The sequence below is a fragment of the Heterocephalus glaber genome, unplaced genomic scaffold (genome assembly GCF_053883595.1).
Source record: "Heterocephalus glaber isolate CG9 unplaced genomic scaffold, H.glaber_assembly_v1.0 deba00000281, whole genome shotgun sequence".
NCBI lineage: Eukaryota > Metazoa > Chordata > Mammalia > Rodentia > Bathyergidae > Heterocephalus > Heterocephalus glaber.
This window is the reverse complement of record NW_028258139.1, coordinates 13,541,229-13,561,810: the sequence shown is the minus strand read 5'-3', so window position 1 is coordinate 13,561,810 and position 20,582 is coordinate 13,541,229. Positions and strand designations below refer to the sequence as shown.

The window sequence follows — 20,582 nt, the reverse complement described above, 5'->3', positions numbered from 1 at the left end:
AAATGTATATTTGGTCTTCATCCCAGTTTCTCAGCATACAGCTCTTAAAATTCTTGGAATTGAGCTGGGCATGGTGGCACATATTTGTAATCCCAGTACTCTAGGAGGCAGAGGCAGGAGGGTTAGAAATCCAAGCCTAGCACGGGCAACATAGCAATTTATCGAGAAAATATCTCAAAATAAAAAAATAAAAAAGGGCTGGGGATGTAGCTCAGGCCCTGGATTCAGTCTTCAGTACTGGAAAACCAACAATCAATACAAAACAAAACTCCTCTCAGAATCTTTAGAGTAATACAAGTGTCTTTTGTGAGCTAGAGGCTTGTGGAAGATCACTGCATAATTAGAGGGTGGGGCTTTCAGCTTACCCCCAGCCTCCTCCTCCAGGGACCAATGATAAAAAAAAAAAAAGAACAGGATTCAAGGGCCGGGATGTAGCTCACTGGTGCCACACTGCCTGTCTCGCAATCACAAGGCCCTGAGTTTAATCCCCGGTTCCAAAAAAAAAAAAGAACAGGATTTAAGGAACTGCCTTCCCTGCCTTCCCATGCTGGGTGGAAGGGTTTCCTGGATGGTCGCATGCTCACAGAGGGCATGGGAGCTCTGTGTCCCCTCCCATACATCTCATCCGTGCATCTTGCCCACTAATGGTCATCGGTATCCTTTGTCACTTCCCAGAAAATAAGTGGGAAACACAAGCAGAGCACATCCTGAGTTCTGCAAGCCACTCCACCTAGGTAAACACCAGGATGGGTCAGTGAGAAGCAGGACGGACTGGGGGCTGGGCTTGGCATCTGAGTGGGGCCATTTGTGGGTCTCACACCTTCTCCAGGTGAGCAGTGGAAGAATTAGGTTGAATTAGAGGAGGCCCAGCTGGTGTCTGCTGCAGAATTGCTGGGTTTCTGGCGTGAAAGTTGATCCCAAGAGGAAATGGTTCTTGGGCAAAGATAGAGTCTGGAAGTAATGGGGAGAGGCCCACCTGCATGCCTGAGATAAACACTGTCTTGAGGGCCTCCCAAGAGCCCCAGAAGAGAGTCCTTGTTCTACACACACCCTACGATTTGCACCTACAAGCACAGATTTCTGTAACAAAGTTTATCTTCCACCAGAACTCAGCCAGATACCTACATCACTGACCTGACACCAGGTCCTGCCTCACTGGTGTCTGGAAGACCAAGAGCTGGTATCTAAGCCCCTGGCACGAATGTTTCCATGTTCCCTTTTAAAACTCCTCCGGCCTCAGCATCTATGACTATGCCTGTGGTTTTCTATGGCACACACATTCCCGTTACAGAACTCTGTTCTCTGTTACTCCCAAATAAATGTCATTACTTTTTGGACTCTCTCTCTCTCCTTTCTCTCTCTCTCTCTCTCTCTCTCTCTCTCTCTCTCTCTCTCTCTCTCTCTCTCTCTCAGATGAAAGAGAGAAAGCCACCTCTGTTTTGGTGTTTTGCTTCAGAGGTGAAACATAGTATTGACTGGTGTGAGCAGGAACTGCATTCCATTTTCCCCACCTCTTAGGAACTCCCCATGAATCCTGGGTAGCCACTAATCTATTTCCAGGTTATCTGGATTTCCTCACTCCGCCATTTCACGTCAGCAGGGTCATAGGATATGTGCTGTTTTGTGTCTGGATTCTTTCAGTTGGCAAGATGTTTTCAGATGTCACCCATGTTGTGCCACATGTTAGTACCTCATTTCTTCATACAGTTGAATAACATCCTGTGGTTTAGTTAGGTCATCTTTTGTCTATCCCTTCATCAGTTGATGGACATCTGGTTTTTTCCACCTTTTGGCTGCTGTGAATATCGCTGCCGTGAACATTTGTGAACCAGTTTCCATGTGGGTAAGTTTCCACTTTTCTTGGGCGCATATGCCTAGGGGCACCATTGCTGGGTCACTTGGTAACTCTGGGTTTAATGGGCTGAATAAGTAATTAATTGTTTAAGAGACTAGAAAAGCGAGTTTGAGAAATGAGTCTTATTTTTCTCTTGAGTTGTCTACCATTTAAATAATTTCTTTCTTTTTACATTTAAATCTCTGATTGCACTGAAATGCCTTGTGACTTAGTGAGAGAGGTCAGAGTGGGTTGGCCGGCTAAGCTGCCAAGGTGGCTACTGTCCTGAGAGCCACCAATAGCACGTCCACAGTCTTCTGCATTGCCTGTGTGTCCAGCTGTCTCTGTCTCTCTCTGTCTAGGATGACATTGTTTGTTGGATCACTCTTTGCTTGGGGCACCCCCTTCTCACAGGCATTAGGTTTTCCTTATTTATTTTCATATGAACTTGGCCCAGGAGGAACCAAAACGCCCCTGGAGGGCCAGGGCATAGATCTTGACAGGTGCCGACATGTCAAGGAGGAGCCTGTGTACTATAGTTGCTGACATGCATCAGTGTCTCTGAAACCAGGAGCCCAAAACAGCCCAGGGCCTGGCAAGGAGCCACTGAGTAAATATTTGTGGAGTGAGGGAGTAACTTCTACAAACATCAGCTCACAAAACTCCCATGTCCACCCTGAGATGAGTGTTCACAGCTGTCATGGCAGCTCTGTCATCTGCCTCACAGCACACTGCCTAGCACCGGGCCTGCGGGCTGGTGCAGTGACTGCAAGAGCCAGAGGGAGCGTTGGTGCCCACAGCGGGCACACAGAGTATGGGCCAGGCTCCCTGGGAAGCAGGTGAGGGGAGCAGGGCAAACACACAGGAGAGCTGGCGCTGAAGGAGGGGCCAGGAGGTGGCAGCTTTCCCATCAGTCCACCAAGGTGGGTGACAGAGAGGGGCACCCCAGGCTCCAACCCTCCTTCTTCATCTCCTGGCCCTTCCCCCCTTGGGCAGTTTGGGCTGAGGGTCCTGAGCCCATTTGTGGCCCCTACACCTTTCAGGCCTGGCACCTGGCTGGGGGCTAGAAGGGCTGCTAGTGGGTGAAGGTGGGTTGGGAGGAGCTGTTTGGGACCGATCGGGGTGAGGAGGCCATAGCTGGAAAGGGGTGGTAAGGGCCAAGGTGTTGCCTGAACTTGCTGTCCCATGGTCCAAGCCTAGTGTACCCTCTGCTCTCACTGGACAGCTCGTGCCATGTGATTTGGTCACATTTTATTGGGGGTGTTTGTCAGGAGCGGGGAGGTGTCATGCAGGGAGGGCTTCCAGATTATAGTGAGGTGGATTTGGGCAAGACTTCTTGCAGGACTTCTCAAGGAAGAATGGGTTCAGAGCAATGTGAGCCAGACCTGCTGTGAGGGCCTTCAGAGCCAGGCCTGGCTGGGGAAGAGGTGCTCAGTCATGGTTGCAGAGACTGGACTGGCAGCAGGCGACAGACACATGGGGACCCAACCCCAGGCTGGAGACATCGGGGCAGCCTCTGTAGCACATCTTGGTGACCAGAGGCAGGTCTGTAAAGCTGATGGGGGACCCTTGGGGGTAGGAGAGAAACCGCAAATGTCCTTGAGGCTCTGAGCCACCCAAACTCCCTTGTCCCACCTTTCACTGAGCCGAGGGCCACCCCTGGGCAATCAGGCATGTGGGCCACCAGGGAGTACTTGCTGGCCCTCACAGGGACACTGCCTAGGGTGGAGGTGATCCCCAGGAATGTCAGGCTGAGAAACAGAAGGACAAAGTTGCATGGGTCACTGGAGGTCAACTGCCTGGGCCTTGCTCTGGCCAGATGTCCCGGGTTTGCTCCTTACCTGCTGGGCACTGGATGAGGCTCAGTCCCCTCTAAACCCAGATCTCCCAACTGGAGCAAGAAGGATATGGCCAATCCACCTGCCCACCCCACTTACGTGTGGCAATGATGACGCAGTGTGTGGAGCTCCCTGAACAGCTGAACACGTGGGAACATCCTCCGAAACCCTTGCACCGGTGGCACTGGAGGCCCTGGGCTGTAGCTGCAGGTGGGGACAGACAATGGCACAGAGCACGCAGGTGGCAACTCTTGCAAGCCCAGCTCCCACCCACTACCCAGCGCCCACTCCTATTTGTAGCCTGGCCCCTCCACTCTGTGAGTCAGCTTCTCAGTCCATCTAGACCTTGGTGTGTGTGTGGTGAGAGGGAAGGAATCCACCATGTACCAAGCCCCAGGTGAGGGACAGGCCAGACCCTGGCATTCAGCCCTGTTGTCACTGGGCACAAGTGACCATGTTGGGGCCAGCTGGGCTGTGTCCCTTTGCCCAGGATGTCATGTGCTGGAAGGAGTAGGGTGAAGTCCCCCCAGAGGAGTGGAGGGGTGCAGCCTGGGCTTTGGGTGGAGCTGGGGTGGCAGGGGTCAGGGAGGTGGCCATGCCCACTTCCACCTTTAGGCCCTATAGACCCATTGGGCCTCCATTCTGGGGCTGAGATCATGGGGCGTTTTCCCCTTTTGCAGAAACCAGGGCCAGGTTGACCAAAAAGAGTGCAGGATGCAGGGTAAGTTCTATTTGCCTTTTTTTCTGCCAAATAACTGTCTTTGTCCCCAGCCCTGTCTTTGGCCTTGGTGCTCCATCGAGCTCTGCCCTGCTCTCCCCCACCCACTTTGTCCTCCACCCAGTGTCTCTGCTGCTCCCTGGCTCTCTCCTCTTGGTGCCCAGCCTCAACTCCTGCCTCAAGTTCACGGGTAGAGGAGAGCCTGGTGCTCCCAGGGTGCTCTGGAGCCTGCAGAGGACACTGGCCCTGCCTGACCTCCTCAAGCTGTACTAAGGAAACTGAATCAGGTGCCCCATCAGTGGGCCTGCACATAGCATTCTGTTTGGGGGCTGAGCTCCTCCTAGTTCCAGAGGGCCGCAGCAGCGCAGGCTCACCACAGTCTCCAGGTGCAGAGGCCCTTGTCAGCCCTGAGGCTATGCACTTCGCAGCAGGTGACAGGAAACCTTGACCATGGCAGGGCCCCTGCCATAAGCCTTGATTGTCTGCCACCCCTGCAAGAGGGAACTAGGGCCTCATCTCAGTGGCCACCAAGCCCATGCGCCTTGCCCCACTACAATTGCCAGGCCACTGAGGCTGTCACATCAGGCCCAGTGGTGGCTTGACAGGCCGGGCATGTCATTCTGGACACTGATGAATGAGCACAGCATACTTGGGGCAGTGGCAGTGCAGGAGACAACTGGGACACCACAGGGCACAGGTAAGGTGCCAAGGAGAAGCTGCTCCTGCCTCCCTCTGCCCTCCCCTGGGCATCCTCCCAGTGCCTCCTGGCTTTGCACTGGCTGTTTCTTCTGACTTCCTGGCAATACAAGCTCCAGCTCAAAGGCTCTCTCCTCAGGCAGGCCTCTGGAGTATCCTGGCAGAGATCATAGCCTCCTTTGACATACCCATCTCCAGCTGCAGAGTTCCAGTGCCTTGTGGCCATGTCATCCTGCCCAGGGCTCCCTCCCAACAGGGAGGCCTCTAAGTCGGTAGGGCTCTGTTCCCCCTCCTCTGGGTCCTCCCAAAATATACATCAAACCAGAACCCTCCCCTGCCCCAAATGAGGCTCAGGAGAGATTTGTGGAAAGAATAAATGAGAGAATTCTAGGGCTGGGGGTGAGGGCAAGGCTAGGTTATCAAGAAAAGAAAGACTTTTGTTCCTTATCCCATGCATTTGCATTTTTATGGATGAGGTGGAGGAAATTTTAGCTCCCAGAAATCAGCCACTGGGGTGAGGGAGAGTTGGGACCCCAGGACAGAGCACTGAGTGGCCCCTGCCATTCTGAATGGGGTTCTCCAGTAGGGAGGACCATGAGGTGGGCTCCAAGGGCAGTAGATAAGGTACAGTCCTGCTGGCTGCAGGGCTGTGGGCAGCATGTGCCCTCTGGTTTCACTTGGGTGTAGGGTAGCCAGCCCCAACAGGCTGCTGTGAGCCCTGGGAGATGGCATTGCCCATGGGTGGCAGGGCAGGCACCCAGCTACAGCATGTGGCATGCGGCACTCTTGGGAGAGGCTACAGGCCCTGACCCCCGCAGTCCTCCAACTGGAAAAGCCATGGCCAGGTGTGTCCCTGTGGCAGGTGAGATTTCCCAGAAGGAGAGGTTAGGGGTTGCTCTTGTGGGGGGCGATCTCGGGTCAGAGATGCTCCTGGGATACACTGGCCTTGGTGCAGACGAGGAGGGAGGCCTGGTGATGGCAGAGTCCCTGCCCTGACAGAGACAAAGCCTTTTCCACTTTGAGTTCAGGGTCCCATGGGGCCCAGAGGGTCTCTGGCCCTCAAGACAGAGCTGTTCTTCCCTGAAGACCTTCGCTTCTCAGTGGACAGGGTCACATGGGGTCTTCGGGGGTGGTTCCTGCGCACAGAAACTTCTGAGTCTGCACCAAAGATGCATACATGGGCCTTGTGCCCTATCTCAGGTGGGCTTATGGACCCTGGGCATCCCCATCCACAGATGGGGAAACTGAGGTTGTGCCAGATGAGGCCTAGGAGGGCTGGGGCTGCCTGGGTATGCAGAAAGCTGGTGGATCACAAGGTTAGCTGGTCTTGCTTTGGGCATCAGGGCTGGGGTGAGGTGAGCTTAGGCTTTGCTAAGAGTTGTGTAAGCTAGGCATGAGCAGCAGTATTTGAGGGGTACCTTCAGGCAGGCACCAGGGCCAAAGCACTGAAGCCAAGGTAGATGGGGCTAGCATATGGATTAGGACATAGTGCCAAGATACTGAGGACAGGAGTGGGGACCCCCTGCCCCCCCACAAGGTGTATGGGGCAGAAAGAGACCTGAGCAGGGAAGCAGGAGGGTGTCAGGAGAGGGTGACTCCAGGAGGCAGCCAGCTGGGACTTTGGGCTAGAGGGCTGGAAGAGGGCAGTCAGAGCAGCTGTATGTGTGAACAGGTGTGTGTGTGGGGGGGGGGTCCTGTGTGGAACTTTAGTGGCCCAGGGATGGGAAGGGGTTGTTTCATGATTAGGAAGTGCCCAAGAAGTGAAGGATCAGCATTAAGGCTGTGCTGGGGTCGGGGGTTGTGGGGTCCAGGGGTCAATGTTAGGAGAAAGACTGTGAGGACCAGGAGCAGAGGACAGAGGCTGATGGACAGAGAGGGGCTGGCACCCAGGATGAGGTGCGGACAGGAAAGGGGGTGTCCCAGGGGTACAGTCACAGCCCTGGGCTGGTTGTGGCCTGACTGGAGGGGTGGGTGAGAGCTGTAGGGGTGGAGGAGCTGGACTCACCTAGCACCAGGGTCAAAACCATGGCCATCAGCAGTCCACCGAGAAGCCGCATGTTGTCAGGGTGAGGACAATGATGACGCCTTGGCTTCTCCTTATACCCATGGCTGTTCCCACCCCCACCCTTCTGAGTCACTGGCAGCCTGGTAGAGCTGAGTTGGGCCAGGCTCAGGTCATGCTAGGGACCATCCTGGCCCAGGGTTTGTGACACTGTGCCCTCAAGGCCTTCTTCACCATCCGTACGGAGAAGACGTCCCAGTTGGCAGAACTAGGGACCTCATGAGGGGTCAGGCCTAGGGTGGTCCCCCAGTGGCTGGGAGGAGGGGCTAGCACAGGCAGCCAGCCCAGCCCTTGCCCTGCAAGATGCAAATGGAGCTTCCAGTGGGTGGAAACCCAAAGCCACCTTCAGCACACCTCCCTAGAGGGAGTCAGGAGATCAGAACTCCTCAGAAGGAGCTGGGACGTCCCATCTACCAAATGGGCTTTCAGTCCCAGGCAAGCCAAGGAAGCTGGGTGCATGCTACATCTTGAGGAAGGATGGGGAGTGCTGTCCAAGCGAGGGACTGTGCTGGTATGGTACTCAGGGGCCCAGAACCCATGAGCATTTGCCCAGTGGGGCAGGAGGTCCAGCCAGGCCTTGGGCTAAAGGGGTGGTGGTGCCCCAAGAGGGTGTAAGAGCCAAAAGGAGGACACTGCAAAAACACAGCAGGGCTGGGGCTGAGTAAGAGGCTCAGAGAATCAGCTTGCCACCCAGGAGACCCTCATGCCCTCCCCAATACCATGATGTCTGTCTAGCGGGCTCCTCAGGGAGAGGGAGGTGGTGGACCAAGGGGAGGGATCCTGAGAGGACTGCTGGGTAAATGGGCTCAGGAACCAGAAAGCAAGAGGAGAGTCTGGAAGCAGGGTTCTGAGGTCCTACTTTGTCGCCCAGACTCCCCTACTCCCAGCCTCCCCCAGGCCTGTCTGCCCCTCACAGGGAGCTAGGAGGCCTGCCTCTCTTGCATAAACTGAGTGACTCTCAGAAGTCCCAGGAATCCTGGGCTGGCTCTGATATCAGGCAGGACCAAGGGAGATGAAAGAGCCCGAGACCTAGAAGGACTGGATGTGGAGCCAGGAGAATCCACCAAATGAGACTGAGGGGCTGGGGGCCTGGCTGCACACCGGGAGATACCAAAGAAGGGCAGACATGTGCATCCATCCATTTATTCACCCATTCCATGAGGGATGCTGTTGGGAACTCTCCGAGGTACTGGTATACAGTGTCGAGCATGGAGTGAAAAGGGGCTCTGCCTAAGGGTGAAATTTCAGGTCCAGATCAGGGTGAGAGACAGCAAGGAAATTGGCAAAGGAAGCACCTGGACCTCAGAAATAAGACAGAAGATCACTGCAATAAATCAGAGGCTGTAAAGGGAGGTGAAGAAGCCATTGATCTGTTTTCCCTTCCTGGGGCCCAGGGAAATTGGCCAGCAGGAGAGGGGCCTGCCACAGTGTTACCCTGACAATTCTGACAAGGCCTCTGCAGCTGGCTGCATCTCTAGGTCAATGCCTCAGTGCCAGCTTCTTCTTCCGGCTCTGTCGCATCTCATGGTGCACTCCATGGTGCCACAGAGCAGCAGGAAGCCCCTTTTGAGAGTTCCAGGCTGCTTCTCCACAGGGAGTGGCCCTGGATGACCAATCATGTTGAAGGGTCCTTGTTGCCCCAGAGTTGGAATGCCCACTGGCTTGGCCAAGGTCCTGGGCCCCCATGGAAAGGCCAGCCTCACGGTGCCTGATATTCCTTTGCCTTTTTCTCTGTCCCTCCATCCCATGTCTCTTCCTCCTGCATCTAGACACAGGGCTGGATGCTCCACACTTGATTCCAGTCCTGGACTCCTCAGACCTCTGGTGTGGATTTCCTCCCTAAGCTTTCCAGCTCTAGAAGGATCTAACATGCTAAAATTCTCTGAGGGTTAGAAACCCACTGTCCCCCTCCCAGGGATAGGGATGTAGAGCCCCGGTGAATGCCAGCTGGTGGGGAAAAAGCCTGCTTGGTGGGTGGGGTGGAGTTGAGCAGGGAGCCAGTTGACCTGGGGACAACTAAGCCCTTCATCTGTCTGTGCCTTTGTTTCCCCAGTATCAAAGGAGCGTGACTGTGGTTCCCAGCTGGCAGACTGCCCTGGAGCACTTTGAGCCACGAGTAGTGGGAGTAGATGGGTATTTGTCACACCGCCCTGGACAGGGCCAGGACAAACGAGCCAATACCACTACCTGGAGTGCCATCACCTCCCACTAGGTGAGCACCTCCTGTGCTGGGCACTGACAGAACCAAGGACAGATCAGCCAAGTAGGACACTATCTGTGGGAATCCCAGGCTGGGGACAGCATGGTCACTGTGGCCCCTAGATGGGTGCCCCCAACACCCTGAGCCCACAGGTGACCCAGCACTCCACTGAGATGAAAGGGAGGCCCTTCTTGGGGCCCTCCCAGCTCTGGGACAGGACACCACTTGTGCAATGGACTTGCGCAAAGGAGGTGATGACAGCTCCTCAGGCACCTCCCACTGACTCACAGTCTCATCTGGATCCTCCCGGCAGGACCTGGGCCTGCACTGGTTATGGCTCCAAGGCTGCTGCTTGTTGATGGAGTCCGCAGGGAAAGAGACCGCAGTCTAGGGCAGGGTTGCTCTTCTCTGGGCTCAGCCCTTGACCTCCTCCCCACTGTGTGTGTGTGTGTGTGTGTGTGTGTCTGTCTGTCTGTCTGTCTGTCTACCAAGCCTGCCCTGTTCTGTTTGTCCCTTTCCCCCTCCTGCCCTTGTGTGAAAACCATCACTCTTCTGGAAAGTGAAATGTCCCCTCACTGGGGGCCTTCAGTTCCACCTTCTACCCCCAAACCCCATCCTTTCAAGGAAGAAACTGAGGCAAGAAAGCACCCCCTAGCCACAGGAACAGAGCTCCAGGAGGAGACCCTAGTCCTGTACAAGGCTATGGAGAAGAACCCCCTCCAGGGACACATCCAAGCAGCTCTCAGGGTGCAACATCCAGCAGGGCTCCCAGGAGGGCTGTGTTTGGGGCCAGGGACAATTCCACCACAAGGAAACTGGTGCTATCCTGCCCTCCTGGGCTGGGCCAGCTTGAGGAGTCCCTCAGCCAGAGGACTCTCACCTGAGCAGAGGCACTGTGAGTGAAGAGGACAGCCCTACCCAGCCTCGCAGGAGGAGGCAGGCACTCCCTGGGCCACCCACATTCAGATGGTGATGTTAGGCAGAACTGTGCCTCCCAAATTTGCTCTGAAGTTGTATTCTTGGGGAGCAACTAATGGCGCTTACCGAAGTCTGATGCTTCAGCCCAGGGCAGACCTCATGCCCTCCCTGTCGACTTTACCAGGGCAGAAGGGTCCCACAGGACTCCTGGGCCACTGGTGCAGACCTGGGCTGGATACCTGCACACTTGTCCTGGTGGGACTGGCCCAGGGACCTATGGACAGAGCTAGGGGCAGCCTGGTCTTGGATTGGCATGCCATTCCCCTGCTCTGCCCGTGCAGGCCAGCTGACCTTACCCTGTGCCCCTCCAGGCCATCTGACACATGGACACATCCCTCCCCCTCCCCCACAGGACCTGCTGTGCTGTCCTGCCCAGAATAGTCTGGCTTTCATCCTGTACAGGCTGGAACAAATATAGCAGGGCCCCTGGCTTGAACTCAGGGTGGGGTGGGGGTGGAGAGGTCAAGGGATTGGAATGAACTGGATGGCACCACCTCTGCACCCTGGATGGCTTCTGGGGCTAGAGGGGCCTCAGGGGCCTGTTGAAGCAGAGCCATCCCCTCCTAAACCAAGAGCTGCTGTGATACCAGGTCTAGTCCTCTTCCTGGGACAGCTGTGGTGATAAAGGCCTCCACACATGCCCTCATTTCGTACCTGCTCTGGATGACTGCTGGCCTCAGTGGGAAGCAGAGATAACCCTGCTGGATCCTGCTGATGACCCAGTAGGTTCATAATCTCCCTCCCCCTCCAGCACACTTACCACCTACTTTGTAGATTGCAGCAGGGGCCTGCTGCACAGAAGGGTTCCATCAAGTAAGAATTCCCAGGCCAAATGACTGCCCCTGCCCTCAGCAGCTGTTCTTTTGCCAGATACCCTGGCCTGTGACCAGAGGAGGACCCCAGTCTGTCCATCAAGGCCAGGCCCACACACCAGCCCTGTGACAGCGAGCAGTCATGGCCTGGGAGTGAGGCCTTGTGGGTGGCTGGAGGACAGGAGTCCACCTACAGACAGCCCTGGGCCCTGGTACAGTTGAGGGGTCTCAGAGCTGAAAGTTGGCGGGGGAGTATGCAGTGTGGGAGGGTGCAACTGTCTCTCCGAGGCTTGTTCTTGAGTGGTCTCCCGGGGGAAGCAGGACTTAGATCAGACCCCAGATGGTGGCCAGAAGAATGGAGGCCAAGGCCAGGGTCCCTGGGGCAGTGAGGCCAGCACCATTGCAGAGGTCATACTGGCAGCAGGAGGTGGTGGATGCATGCTTGGAGTAGCCATCATACACGGTCTCGAAGCAGCTGGGCACGCATGACTTGCTCACCTTCATCCTGTATGGGGTATAGTCTGCAGGGGACAGATGGGGGGCAAGAAGGCTGCCCTGAGAAAGACGGGACCCCATTTGGCCTAATGCCAGCATGCAGGGCCATCAGGGCTGGTGCCCTTTTCAAGGGCTCCTAGGAAGGACCCTGGAGCAGGTGGGAGTCTCCCCCCTGTACCCTCCACGTTCTGGGGCAGAGCTCAGGGGCCGCCAGACTCACAGGTACGGGTGGTCATGCAGTATCTAACCATGGTGGGGCAACGCATGGGGTTGAAGCAGTTGTCTCCATTGTAGGCACACACGTGGCAGTCCAGGGCCTGGGCTGGGGGCAGAGTGCAAGGTCACAGGAAGAAAGCCCTTCCTTCAGTCCATCACCTCTCCCCAGGGCAGGGAAGTCAAAAGGAGAAGTGGTCACTGGGAATTCTGGCCAGCTTCCCCACTTTGAGACCTCCCCAAATTGGGCCTGTGCACCCCTCTGGCCTCAGTCTACTCACCCAGAGGCAGGCCCACCACGGCCACCAGGAGCAGGGCAAGCAGGTGCGCCATGAGTGGAGGTGAGAGAGCGCCTGGGTAGGTGGATCCAACTTAGTCGGGGCAGGGGCAGGGCACCGAGGGCATGGGACAGGCCCCTGCCCTTGCCAGTGCTCCTGGTCTGCGGGGAGGTTCAGCAGCCCTGCAGAGGGTGGCAAAATAGGTGGTCAGTGCTGGGCTTGGGCAGGCAGTGGGTCCAGAGAGGCCACCAATTCGGTGGGTGTTAGGGAGGGTGTCCTGGGCACTTAAGATGGGAGGAGGAGGAAGCAGGAGCCAGAGATTCCAACAGAGGCCCAGAGGCTAGTGCAGACTGAAGGGCAGGGGCAGTGCTAGGGTGGGGAGGTCCCAAAGGCAGGAGCGGCCCGAATGCCAGGACCAAACCAGGCCTTGGCGTGTGTGTGTGCGCGCGTGCACTCGCACGGGGGACTGCAGGAGCATGGCACACAGGCCCCTCCCCTCAGGGCTGTGGGTGAGGGGGTTCTACACAGGGCCCAACTGGGCCCCAGGCTGAGGTCTCTTCTGGCTGCTCTGGTGTGTTCCTGCCCGGGGTCTCTCTCCCAGAAAGACTTCCGGAGCCCCACTTGGCCCCTCAGGCCTGCGACCTGCCCACTCCCAGGGGCTATGAGACGCATCCCTGAGGCGCCTGGGCAAGAGGGGAGGAGCAACTCTCTAGGCTGGTTTGGTGCTTGCAATTGAGATGTCCGCTCTTTGGAAAGGAGTTTGGGGGATCTCCCTCGCCCTGCTGCCATACTCAGGCCAGTCCCTGCTCCAGGCACTAAATTAGACTCTCCAGAAAACAACCTGTCTTTCATGACCCATTTCCCGGGCGCCAACACCGGATGCTCAGAGTCGGACTCTGGTCTTGGCTGCGGGTCCAGCGCTTCCCGCCCCCTCCGACAGCCCCGCCCCAGAAACTGCGGTCTCGGCCCAGAAAGGACTCTGAGCGCCTGCGGGGTGACCCTCAGGACCACGGGCCCCCGCGGGCCTCCCAGGAACTCACCAAAGCCGCTCTCCAGGCTCTCTCTCGGTCTAACTGTGAGTCGGCGATTGCCGCAGGACCCAACACGTAACCAGTACTGCGGAGGCTCACCGCAGGCCCCGCCCCGCGCCCGCCCCGCGCCCGCCCCCGATGCTGCCCAGGCTCCTCTAGCTCACCGCAGATCACCCCAGACTCGTCCCGGATGCCGCCCCCTGTGCGAAAGCAGGCAGGCCCCGCCCCCGCCCGCCTCCAACCTTATGCGCCCCGGTCCAATGAGGTCCCCGAAGGTCCGGTCCCTGCCCTGTCCGCGCCCTGCCGGGGTCACAGCCCTCGCCCTCTCTCAGGCCGTTCCCTGTTCCCCTCTCCTTCTCGGTCCCCCGTGGTGATTTCGCCCAGCAGGTCCCTGCTAAGACTTCGAGGGTGGGTGAGGGATCGCGACAGTGGCCCAGGCGTCGTAACCCCACACACGGAGCCCAGCATAACATCCTCGAGACCCTCAGGCTTGCATGCACCGCCTGGGCACTTGCCACCCGGGCCCACTGCAGTCTGCCCACTCTGACTTGCCCGCAGCCGCGCTGTCTTCTGAGCTCTGCAGCGTTCCGGGGACGCTCCGTGCCTCGGTCCCAAGCAGAATCCGCTGGCAGTGCTCCAAGGCCAGCCTGGAAGGCGTCCCGTGGTTCTCAGGCCCCTCTCGCTTTCGTGGTTCCAATTTTAAATAAATATTTTTATATAACTTTAAATATTTAGTTTTATTTTTTATTCTATTTTAGGCAAAATTTAATGACTTTTTATGGGCCCTAAAATTTTCTTCTTTTCTATCGTGACAAAGAAAACAAAACATTTCTTCGACCCTGAAATCTTATTTTATCTTTAAAAAAGATCAGTCAGGGCCAGGGATTTTAGCTCAGTGGCGCTGAGCCCGTCTCACAAGCTCAAGGGCCTGAGTTCGATCCCCAGGACCAAAAAAAAAGAAAGAAAGAAAAGAAAAAAAGATTAATCATTTTTATGGGCTCTGAGCAGTGAATTCTTCAGTTTGGACAAATCAGGCGGCTTGGTCGAACTCTTTGCCAAATGGTTCCATCCCAGATGTTCCAGGAGTCAGGAACAGGGCAGGGGATAGAACCTACTGACTGAGAGTGTGGAGTGTCCCAGCCCTCGGGGAGCCACACTCATTGGAAGTGTATGCTCAAGGAGAAATCTGACCGTGTCCCGGCTTCAGCATCCTTTGAGAGGAACTGATGGAACTGGATTTACTGTCCTGCCTTTAAAAACTGAAAAATGCCAGGCATAGTACACACACCTGTAATCCCAGCACTTGGAAAGCTGAGGCAGGAGAATTGATGTGAGTTCGGGGCCAGCCTAGGCTACATAGTGGGTTCAAGGTCAATCTGAACTACATAGTGAGACCCTTTCTCCGAAACAAAACAAAACACAACCAAAAAACTAAAAAATGAGGCAAAGTATACAAAATAATATATTATTGTATTTATTTATTGCACTTATTATTATACAATTTATGTTTAATATTGGATTTGTTATTATGAGCCAGACATAGCTCCACAGAGAACAGAACACAGGGCAGTGACCCTTGGGTGGCCAGGGATAGAGGAAGGGAGCTACAAGACGTAGCACAGACAGGACCCCCAGAAGTGCTCTGTAAGAGCCCACTTCTATCTACCCACAGCCACCTTGAGTTGTAACTTTCCGGCATAGTTTCCTAGCTAACCATAAATACACAAAACCACCAGAGTGGTGTGTGGAGCTTTACGGCTGAACCCTGGCTCCCTTGGTGCCAGGAATGTGCTTGGTGTGCTTGAGATTAGCTTGGGATAAACCAGGTACATCAGGCTGCTCACTTTTCTCCTGACCAATTCATATGCTCCTCCTTCTATTGCAAATCATGGATCCGCTCACTTGCTGCTGCCCAGGACCGTGCTTCCATAACTAAGGCACCAGCAAGTTGCTCTCTGTGATCCTGGATCTGTCGGCCTTTCTTCAGGCTCAGCTGCCTCAGCCTCCTCATCCATGTGGCTGGGCTCTTTCTGGAACAGCTCAAGTCTCTTACGTAAGGAGACTGTGGAAGCTCAGGGAGGCCATGATGCTGGAATCCACCAGGGAAGAGCATGGGAGTGAAGAGAGCTAGAGAGCTGGGCAAAGACTTCCCTGAATCTTCAGCTTTGTTCCTATTTGTGCCTGAGTTTGGAGAACCTATTGGAGGGCAGGGCAAGCGCCAGAAGGAGCTGGGACACAATCTACAGTGCGGGAATGGGGCAGGGGAACCACTTGTGTCCCTGGGAGACAAATCTCATAATCCTGGGCCATCACTGGTGTGATCAGCATGAGACTCTTGCGTTGTGGTCAAATCAGTCCTGCAGTAAAAGTCACACAAGCTCCAAATAACAAAGTTAAAAGCAAGCCTCCAAAAGGTCTGATTGCTTCAAGTAACTTAATTGTATCCTGCAACAAAACTCAAAGTTATTTTTATTTATTTATTTATTTTTTGGTACCAGGGATCGAACTTGGGTCCTTGCACTTGTAAGGCAGGTGGCGGAACCACTGAGCTAAATCCCCAACCCCTCAAAGTTATTTTTAAAAGGCCATTGCACAACAACACAAAATCCATGTAATGGTATGCCTGACATCAATTAAATGCCACTAGCCAAGCAAAGAAACACTTGACCTATACTGGGGAGAAAACATACTATTGAGATCCAGATACGACCCTAGTCAAGTGTTAGTAGGCCAGGACACTGAGAAAGATACTGTATTTTGTATTTTGTATGTTCAAGAAGGGAGAGAACAGCATGAACATAGAAGTTTTGTTTTAAAGATGAAAATTGAGCTTCTAAAGATAAAAAATAAAAGAGATGCAAATATACACTGAGGGAAAGGGAACTCTACTACATCGTTGGTGAGAATGTAAACTAATATAACCACTATGGAAATCATTTTGGCAATTCCTCAAAAAACTAACAATAGGAATTCCGTTTTATTCAGCTATCCGCCTTTCAGGTGTCTTCCCCAAAGAGTGAAAACCATCATATTGCAGAGATACATGCATACCCATATTTATAGCAGCACAATTTATAACACCTTCATATTGGAAATAGCACATATGTCCATCAACAGTTGTGGTATTTATACAAGTGGAGTACTATTCTGTCATAGACAAAGATAAACTTGAGGCATTTATAGGTAAATGGATGTAACTTGAGAATATAATGTGAAGCGAAATAAGTTAGGCACACAAGCTCTCTTATATGAGAAACTATCAATCGATCTAAGTATATATATTCAAATAAGTAGCAGAATAGAAGAGAAATAAATAGGAAGTAAGGAGTTCAAATACTTCCCCAAATTACATATTCTATTGCTTAAAAAATGTTTCAATGTATATGCTAATTTGTTTCATTTATACGAAGTTTATCTTAGTTGGTTGAAAAGAAAATTTGTGTTATCTGCTTCTTTTTTGTAAGAATCTTTTTGGCTTATGTCTTGTGCTGAGTAACTACTTTTAAGATGATACACAGTGTGGTAACTATTGTTATTATCTTATTATTGGTTATGAAAATTTGTTTTATTTTTTTATGAAATAGAAAAAGAAAATATACACTGAGTGGGGTTAACAACTGATTAGACTTCATAAGAACGTTATGTGAAGACACAGTTTAGGGTCTACTAAAAAAAAATCAAAGAAGGAAAACTTGAGAAAAGTGAACAGAAGACCAGGGAGCTGTGAAACAACTTTGAATTGTGTCACTGAAGTCCCAGAGGGAAGGAGAAGGTGGAAGTAAAGAGAAAGATATCCAGGGAAGTAATGACCCAGATGTGTTCAACTTTGACGCAGACCTTAAACCCACTGGCCCTAGAAACTCAGTGAACCTTGAAGCATTAGAAAGATGGAGGGCCAGGTGTTATACCAAAGCTCATAGTAATCAAATCTCTTAAAATCAGTGATAAGGAGGAAAAAAAATCTAAAAAAAGGCATTATGTACAGAGGATCAAAGATAAGGATCACCAAGATTTCTTTCAGAAATAATAGGAACTGACACTATGAAGCAGGGTCCAAAATATTAGCTAAATAACTAATGCTGCCCAAACACAAAATCAAACAGAAACCATACCCGTCAATTTAGAATGACATACTCCATAAAAATATCTTTGAAAAATGAGATGAAATAAAGAAATCTTTGATATACCAAGTCAGGAAAACCTTTTTTCAGCAAACTGGTGCTGAAAGAAGCTTAAAGTAAGTGACAACCCAGGAAAACTTGGGTCTACACAGAGCAACCTGCAGCACCAGAAATGCAAAGCATAAGTCTGTGTTTCCAAGTTTTAAATCATTTTAGGAGATAATTGGTTACTGGAAGCAGAGGCAATCACAATGTATTATGCAACTTTTAGCAAGCTGGAAGTATAGATGGCAATAATAGCATAGGACAGAGACCAGGACAGAAAAATGGAAGCACACTGCTGTGAGTTTATCATATTGGGTAGAAAGTGGTCCAGCTCTCCTTTTCTTTTCTCTTTTCTTTTTTCTTTCTCTTCTCTTCTCTTTTCTCCTCCCTTCCTGCTTCCTGCCCATTTTACTTCCTCTCTTCCTTGTTTCCTTTCTATCTGCTTGTTTGAAGGGGTCTCTTGCCCAGGCTGGGCTCTGACTCCTGGTCTTAAGTAATGCTCCTGACTCACCCACCAGAGTTGGTGGGTTTACAGGTGCACACTACCATATCAGGCTTGATAGGATTGATAGAATATTTCATGAGGATAGAATGTAATAAGTTAAGGATATGTAGTAAAACACTAATGTAATGACCAAAGAAATAAAAAGAAAAAGAGGGGGAAAAATCAAAGAATTCTAACTAATAAATCAACAAAGGAGACAAAACAGAATCATAAGAACTTTTTACCAAGGATAAGACAAAGAAAGAGGAAAAAGGAAAAAGTAAACAGATGGGACAAATGGAACACAATAACAAGATGGTAGATTTAAGCTCAACCACACTAATTATGACATCAAGTGGTTGAAAACATATCAGTTAAAACACAAAGGTTATCAATGGGCATACAAAACTACAAAGAGGTTAAAAACAAAAGGAAGGGAAAAGACCATGTTAACACCAGGCAAAAGAATGCAGGAAGGGCCATATTCATGTCTGACAATGTCAGTTTGACAAAGACGATGAGAACAAAAAGTCAGCCAAGAAGAGTTAGCTCATGAGGAGACAGAGTAGTCTAAATGTTTTCAATTGAACAGCTGAGCCTCAAAATACACAAAACAACAAACACCTGATAGGCCTGAACAAGAAAATCCACAGCAACAGTTGGCATGTGCAACGTTTCTGTCTCACATCTGATGGGAGCAGACGGGAGGTGGGTGGGCTGAAGACATGGATAACATTCAGAACCACTGTGCCCAGTTTACCTTGAGAACAGTCCACCCACAGAAGGGGAATGCACTTTTATTTACCAAGAACATTCACCAGGGTAGTTTGTATTCTGAGCCATAAAACAAATCTCAACGAACCTACAAAAGTCAAAAACATACAAACTATTTTTGTTGATCACAATGGAATTAACTGCGAATTAACACAAAGATATCTCTGAGCTCCCCATGTACTGAGAAACTGTGTGGCAGCACATTTCTGAATAACCTATGGATCAAAGAGGATATTGTGAGGATAGAACGTAGCACTCCCTTCCTGACATATAGGCCTCACCATTTCTAAGAAGTAGAAACCTAGTAGGAAAGTACTGGGTGACACTGCTTAGGGGAAATGGAATCCTAACTTAGAAAAACAGAACTCTGCTCAACCATCAGGCAACCTAGCTTTGTTACCTTCTGCCCAATCATCCTTCCCAACATCTCCTAAACCCACACCCTCATGTATGTAACCCCAAACATCCCTGGCTGGGGACCGACTCCTGGGCTCCTGACCCAGGTGTACTATTGCTGGAGGCAATAAATTTCCACTTTTAATTTTTTTGCAGCTGGTTATATTTTTTGATTCACCACAAGTCTTCTTTGACCTAACAGATATCAAACAAGGAAACCAGAACATATTTCCTACTTCATAAAAATGAATCCACCGCTCACACAGGAAGTGGATGCAGCTTAGAGGAGGATTTCATATGGTTTCTGCAGTAGAAAAGAAGAAAGTCCCCCAGATGAGAAAGGAGCTAAATTTCCACCTTTAGAAACTAGACCCAGAGAAAATAAAACCCAGAGTAAGCAAAGTAAAGGAAATAATAAAAATAAGAAAAAAAACTGAAATAAAAAAAAGCAAAACACTAGAGTCACCATCAGCCTCAAAGCTGGTTCTTCAAGACTGTACCGGCAGCCCATACAGGCCTGCATGTCTATGATAGGACCAGAAGGAGGACAAGTCTGCCCTAATTGTGCCTGGTAGCTGGTCCTGCACTCTTTGCAGGAAGGAGGCCCATGCTGGGTGCAGGGGAACATGGGGGTCACACTCCTTCCTGTAGGTGGGCAGTCAGGCCTGACAAGGATGTGAGGACCACAAACATTTCTAGCAGGTCAAGGGAGGGTCTGGCCTCCCTTCTCAGGAGATAACCATCAGCTGCTTTTGCAAAATTCCCCTGAAAATCCACCCTTTGGAAATTGTGCTTGGCTGCTTCTAGCAATTCTACTAATGCAGAGATAAAATTACCTACTCATAGCCCAGCACTTCATCCCTGAGTGCTGGGAGCCACCTCTCACCACCACCTTTCCCTTATCACTCCCTGGGCAGACTGTGAACGTGGGTGGGGCAGTGGGACCCTGTTCTTCAGGGGTGGCAGGGACCAGAGTTGGGGCTCTAGCTTCTGTTGGGCAAGGCTCTGTCCACGTCCACAGGGTCGAATGGACTCCCAAAGGACCCCCATCTTTGTAAACCCCACTGGGGGCTGTGACAGGAGGAGGGTCCTAGATGGGGTTGAGGTCAGATTGAGTGTAGGACCCAAGGGGCTACCAGTGAGCCATACTGAGGACTGGGGTCAGACCTTGGGGGTGACAGGTCAGAGGATGGACTCCCGATGGGAGCTGCTTCACCCTTGGATTAGCACTGGAGTCTGGCAGGGTCACACGGGGATCCTGGGCCCCTGAAACATGGAGGCCACCTCTACCCCCTGCTTGTGCTCCATTCATGTTGCCTGGGTGGTCCTCTTACTGGTTACTACCCTTCGAAAGCCCTCCGGACTCCGCAGGTGGTGCTCTCTCCTTTGTCTGGTGCTTGGTGGCCAAGCCTTGCGGGACTGCAGGGGTTACTTCCCCATGGCCACATGGAAATAGAGCTGGTATATGGCCCTCTGCTTGGCCCACTCCTATACCAGGTGGTTTTCCTGAAGGCCTTGTGTCCCAAAGGAGCAGGTGGAACCAGGCAGAGGGAGCTTCCCTCTGGGAAGGTACCTTTGGGAGGCAGCAGGGCCACTGTGGGGACAGC

The 20,582-nt window shown here is 52.2% G+C and overlaps 2 protein-coding genes and 1 long non-coding RNA gene across 4 annotated transcripts; 1 reads left to right on the top strand and 2 right to left on the bottom strand.

Moving 5' to 3' along the window:
- Nucleotides 1-1,705: 1,705 nt before the first annotated feature.
- LOC147830235 (uncharacterized) lies at nucleotides 1,706-8,482 on the top strand. Its single transcript, XR_015441067.1, has 3 exons — nucleotides 1,706-1,843; nucleotides 3,717-3,882; nucleotides 4,353-8,482. It is a non-coding gene; the product is annotated as an uncharacterized LOC147830235 (long non-coding RNA).
- Nucleotides 1,826-7,218, bottom strand: Slurp2 (secreted LY6/PLAUR domain containing 2). The gene is made up of 3 exons (XM_004837866.3): nucleotides 7,092-7,218; nucleotides 3,772-3,876; nucleotides 1,826-3,402 (listed from the first exon to the last, which is right to left on the bottom strand). Exons 1-3 carry the CDS (start codon nucleotides 7,141-7,143, stop codon nucleotides 3,266-3,268), a joined length of 294 nt encoding a protein of 97 aa, XP_004837923.1. The 5' UTR covers nucleotides 7,144-7,218; the 3' UTR covers nucleotides 1,826-3,265.
- LOC101702588 (ly-6/neurotoxin-like protein 1) lies at nucleotides 8,276-13,811 on the bottom strand. Of its 2 annotated transcripts, none has more exons than XM_087186832.1 (4): nucleotides 13,708-13,811; nucleotides 12,128-12,306; nucleotides 11,854-11,955; nucleotides 8,276-11,659 (listed from the first exon to the last, which is right to left on the bottom strand). In XM_087186832.1, exons 2-4 carry the CDS (start codon nucleotides 12,177-12,179, stop codon nucleotides 11,463-11,465), a joined length of 351 nt encoding a protein of 116 aa, XP_087042958.1. In that variant the 5' UTR covers nucleotides 12,180-12,306; nucleotides 13,708-13,811; the 3' UTR covers nucleotides 8,276-11,462. The 2 variants fall into 2 exon arrangements, with proteins under 2 accessions (XP_087042958.1, XP_004837922.1); XM_004837865.4 differs by lacking the exon at nucleotides 13,708-13,811 and adding an exon at nucleotides 13,165-13,338.
- Nucleotides 13,812-20,582: the final 6,771 nt, after the last annotated feature.

Bases quoted from the DNA above. Each gene is read 5' to 3' on its own strand.
- Slurp2 (XM_004837866.3), bottom strand. From the start codon at position 7,143: ATGCGGCTTCTCGGTGGACTGCTGATGGCCATGGTTTTGACCCTGGTG. The intron at 3,877-7,091 runs GTGAGTCCAGCT...CCCCACCTGCAG, and splicing joins GGTTTTGACCCTGGTGCTAG to CTACAGCCCAGGGCCTCCAG. The intron at 3,403-3,771 runs GTAAGTGGGGTG...CCTACCCCCAAG, and splicing joins CTGCGTCATCATTGCCACAC to GGTCCCCCATCAGCTTTACA.
- LOC101702588 (XM_087186832.1), bottom strand. From the start codon at position 12,179: ATGGCGCACCTGCTTGCCCTGCTCCTGGTGGCCGTGGTGGGCCTGCCT. The intron at 11,956-12,127 runs GTGAGTAGACTG...CTCTGCCCCCAG, and splicing joins CGTGGTGGGCCTGCCTCTGG to CCCAGGCCCTGGACTGCCAC. The intron at 11,660-11,853 runs GTGAGTCTGGCG...TGTCCCCTGCAG, and splicing joins CTGCATGACCACCCGTACCT to ACTATACCCCATACAGGATG.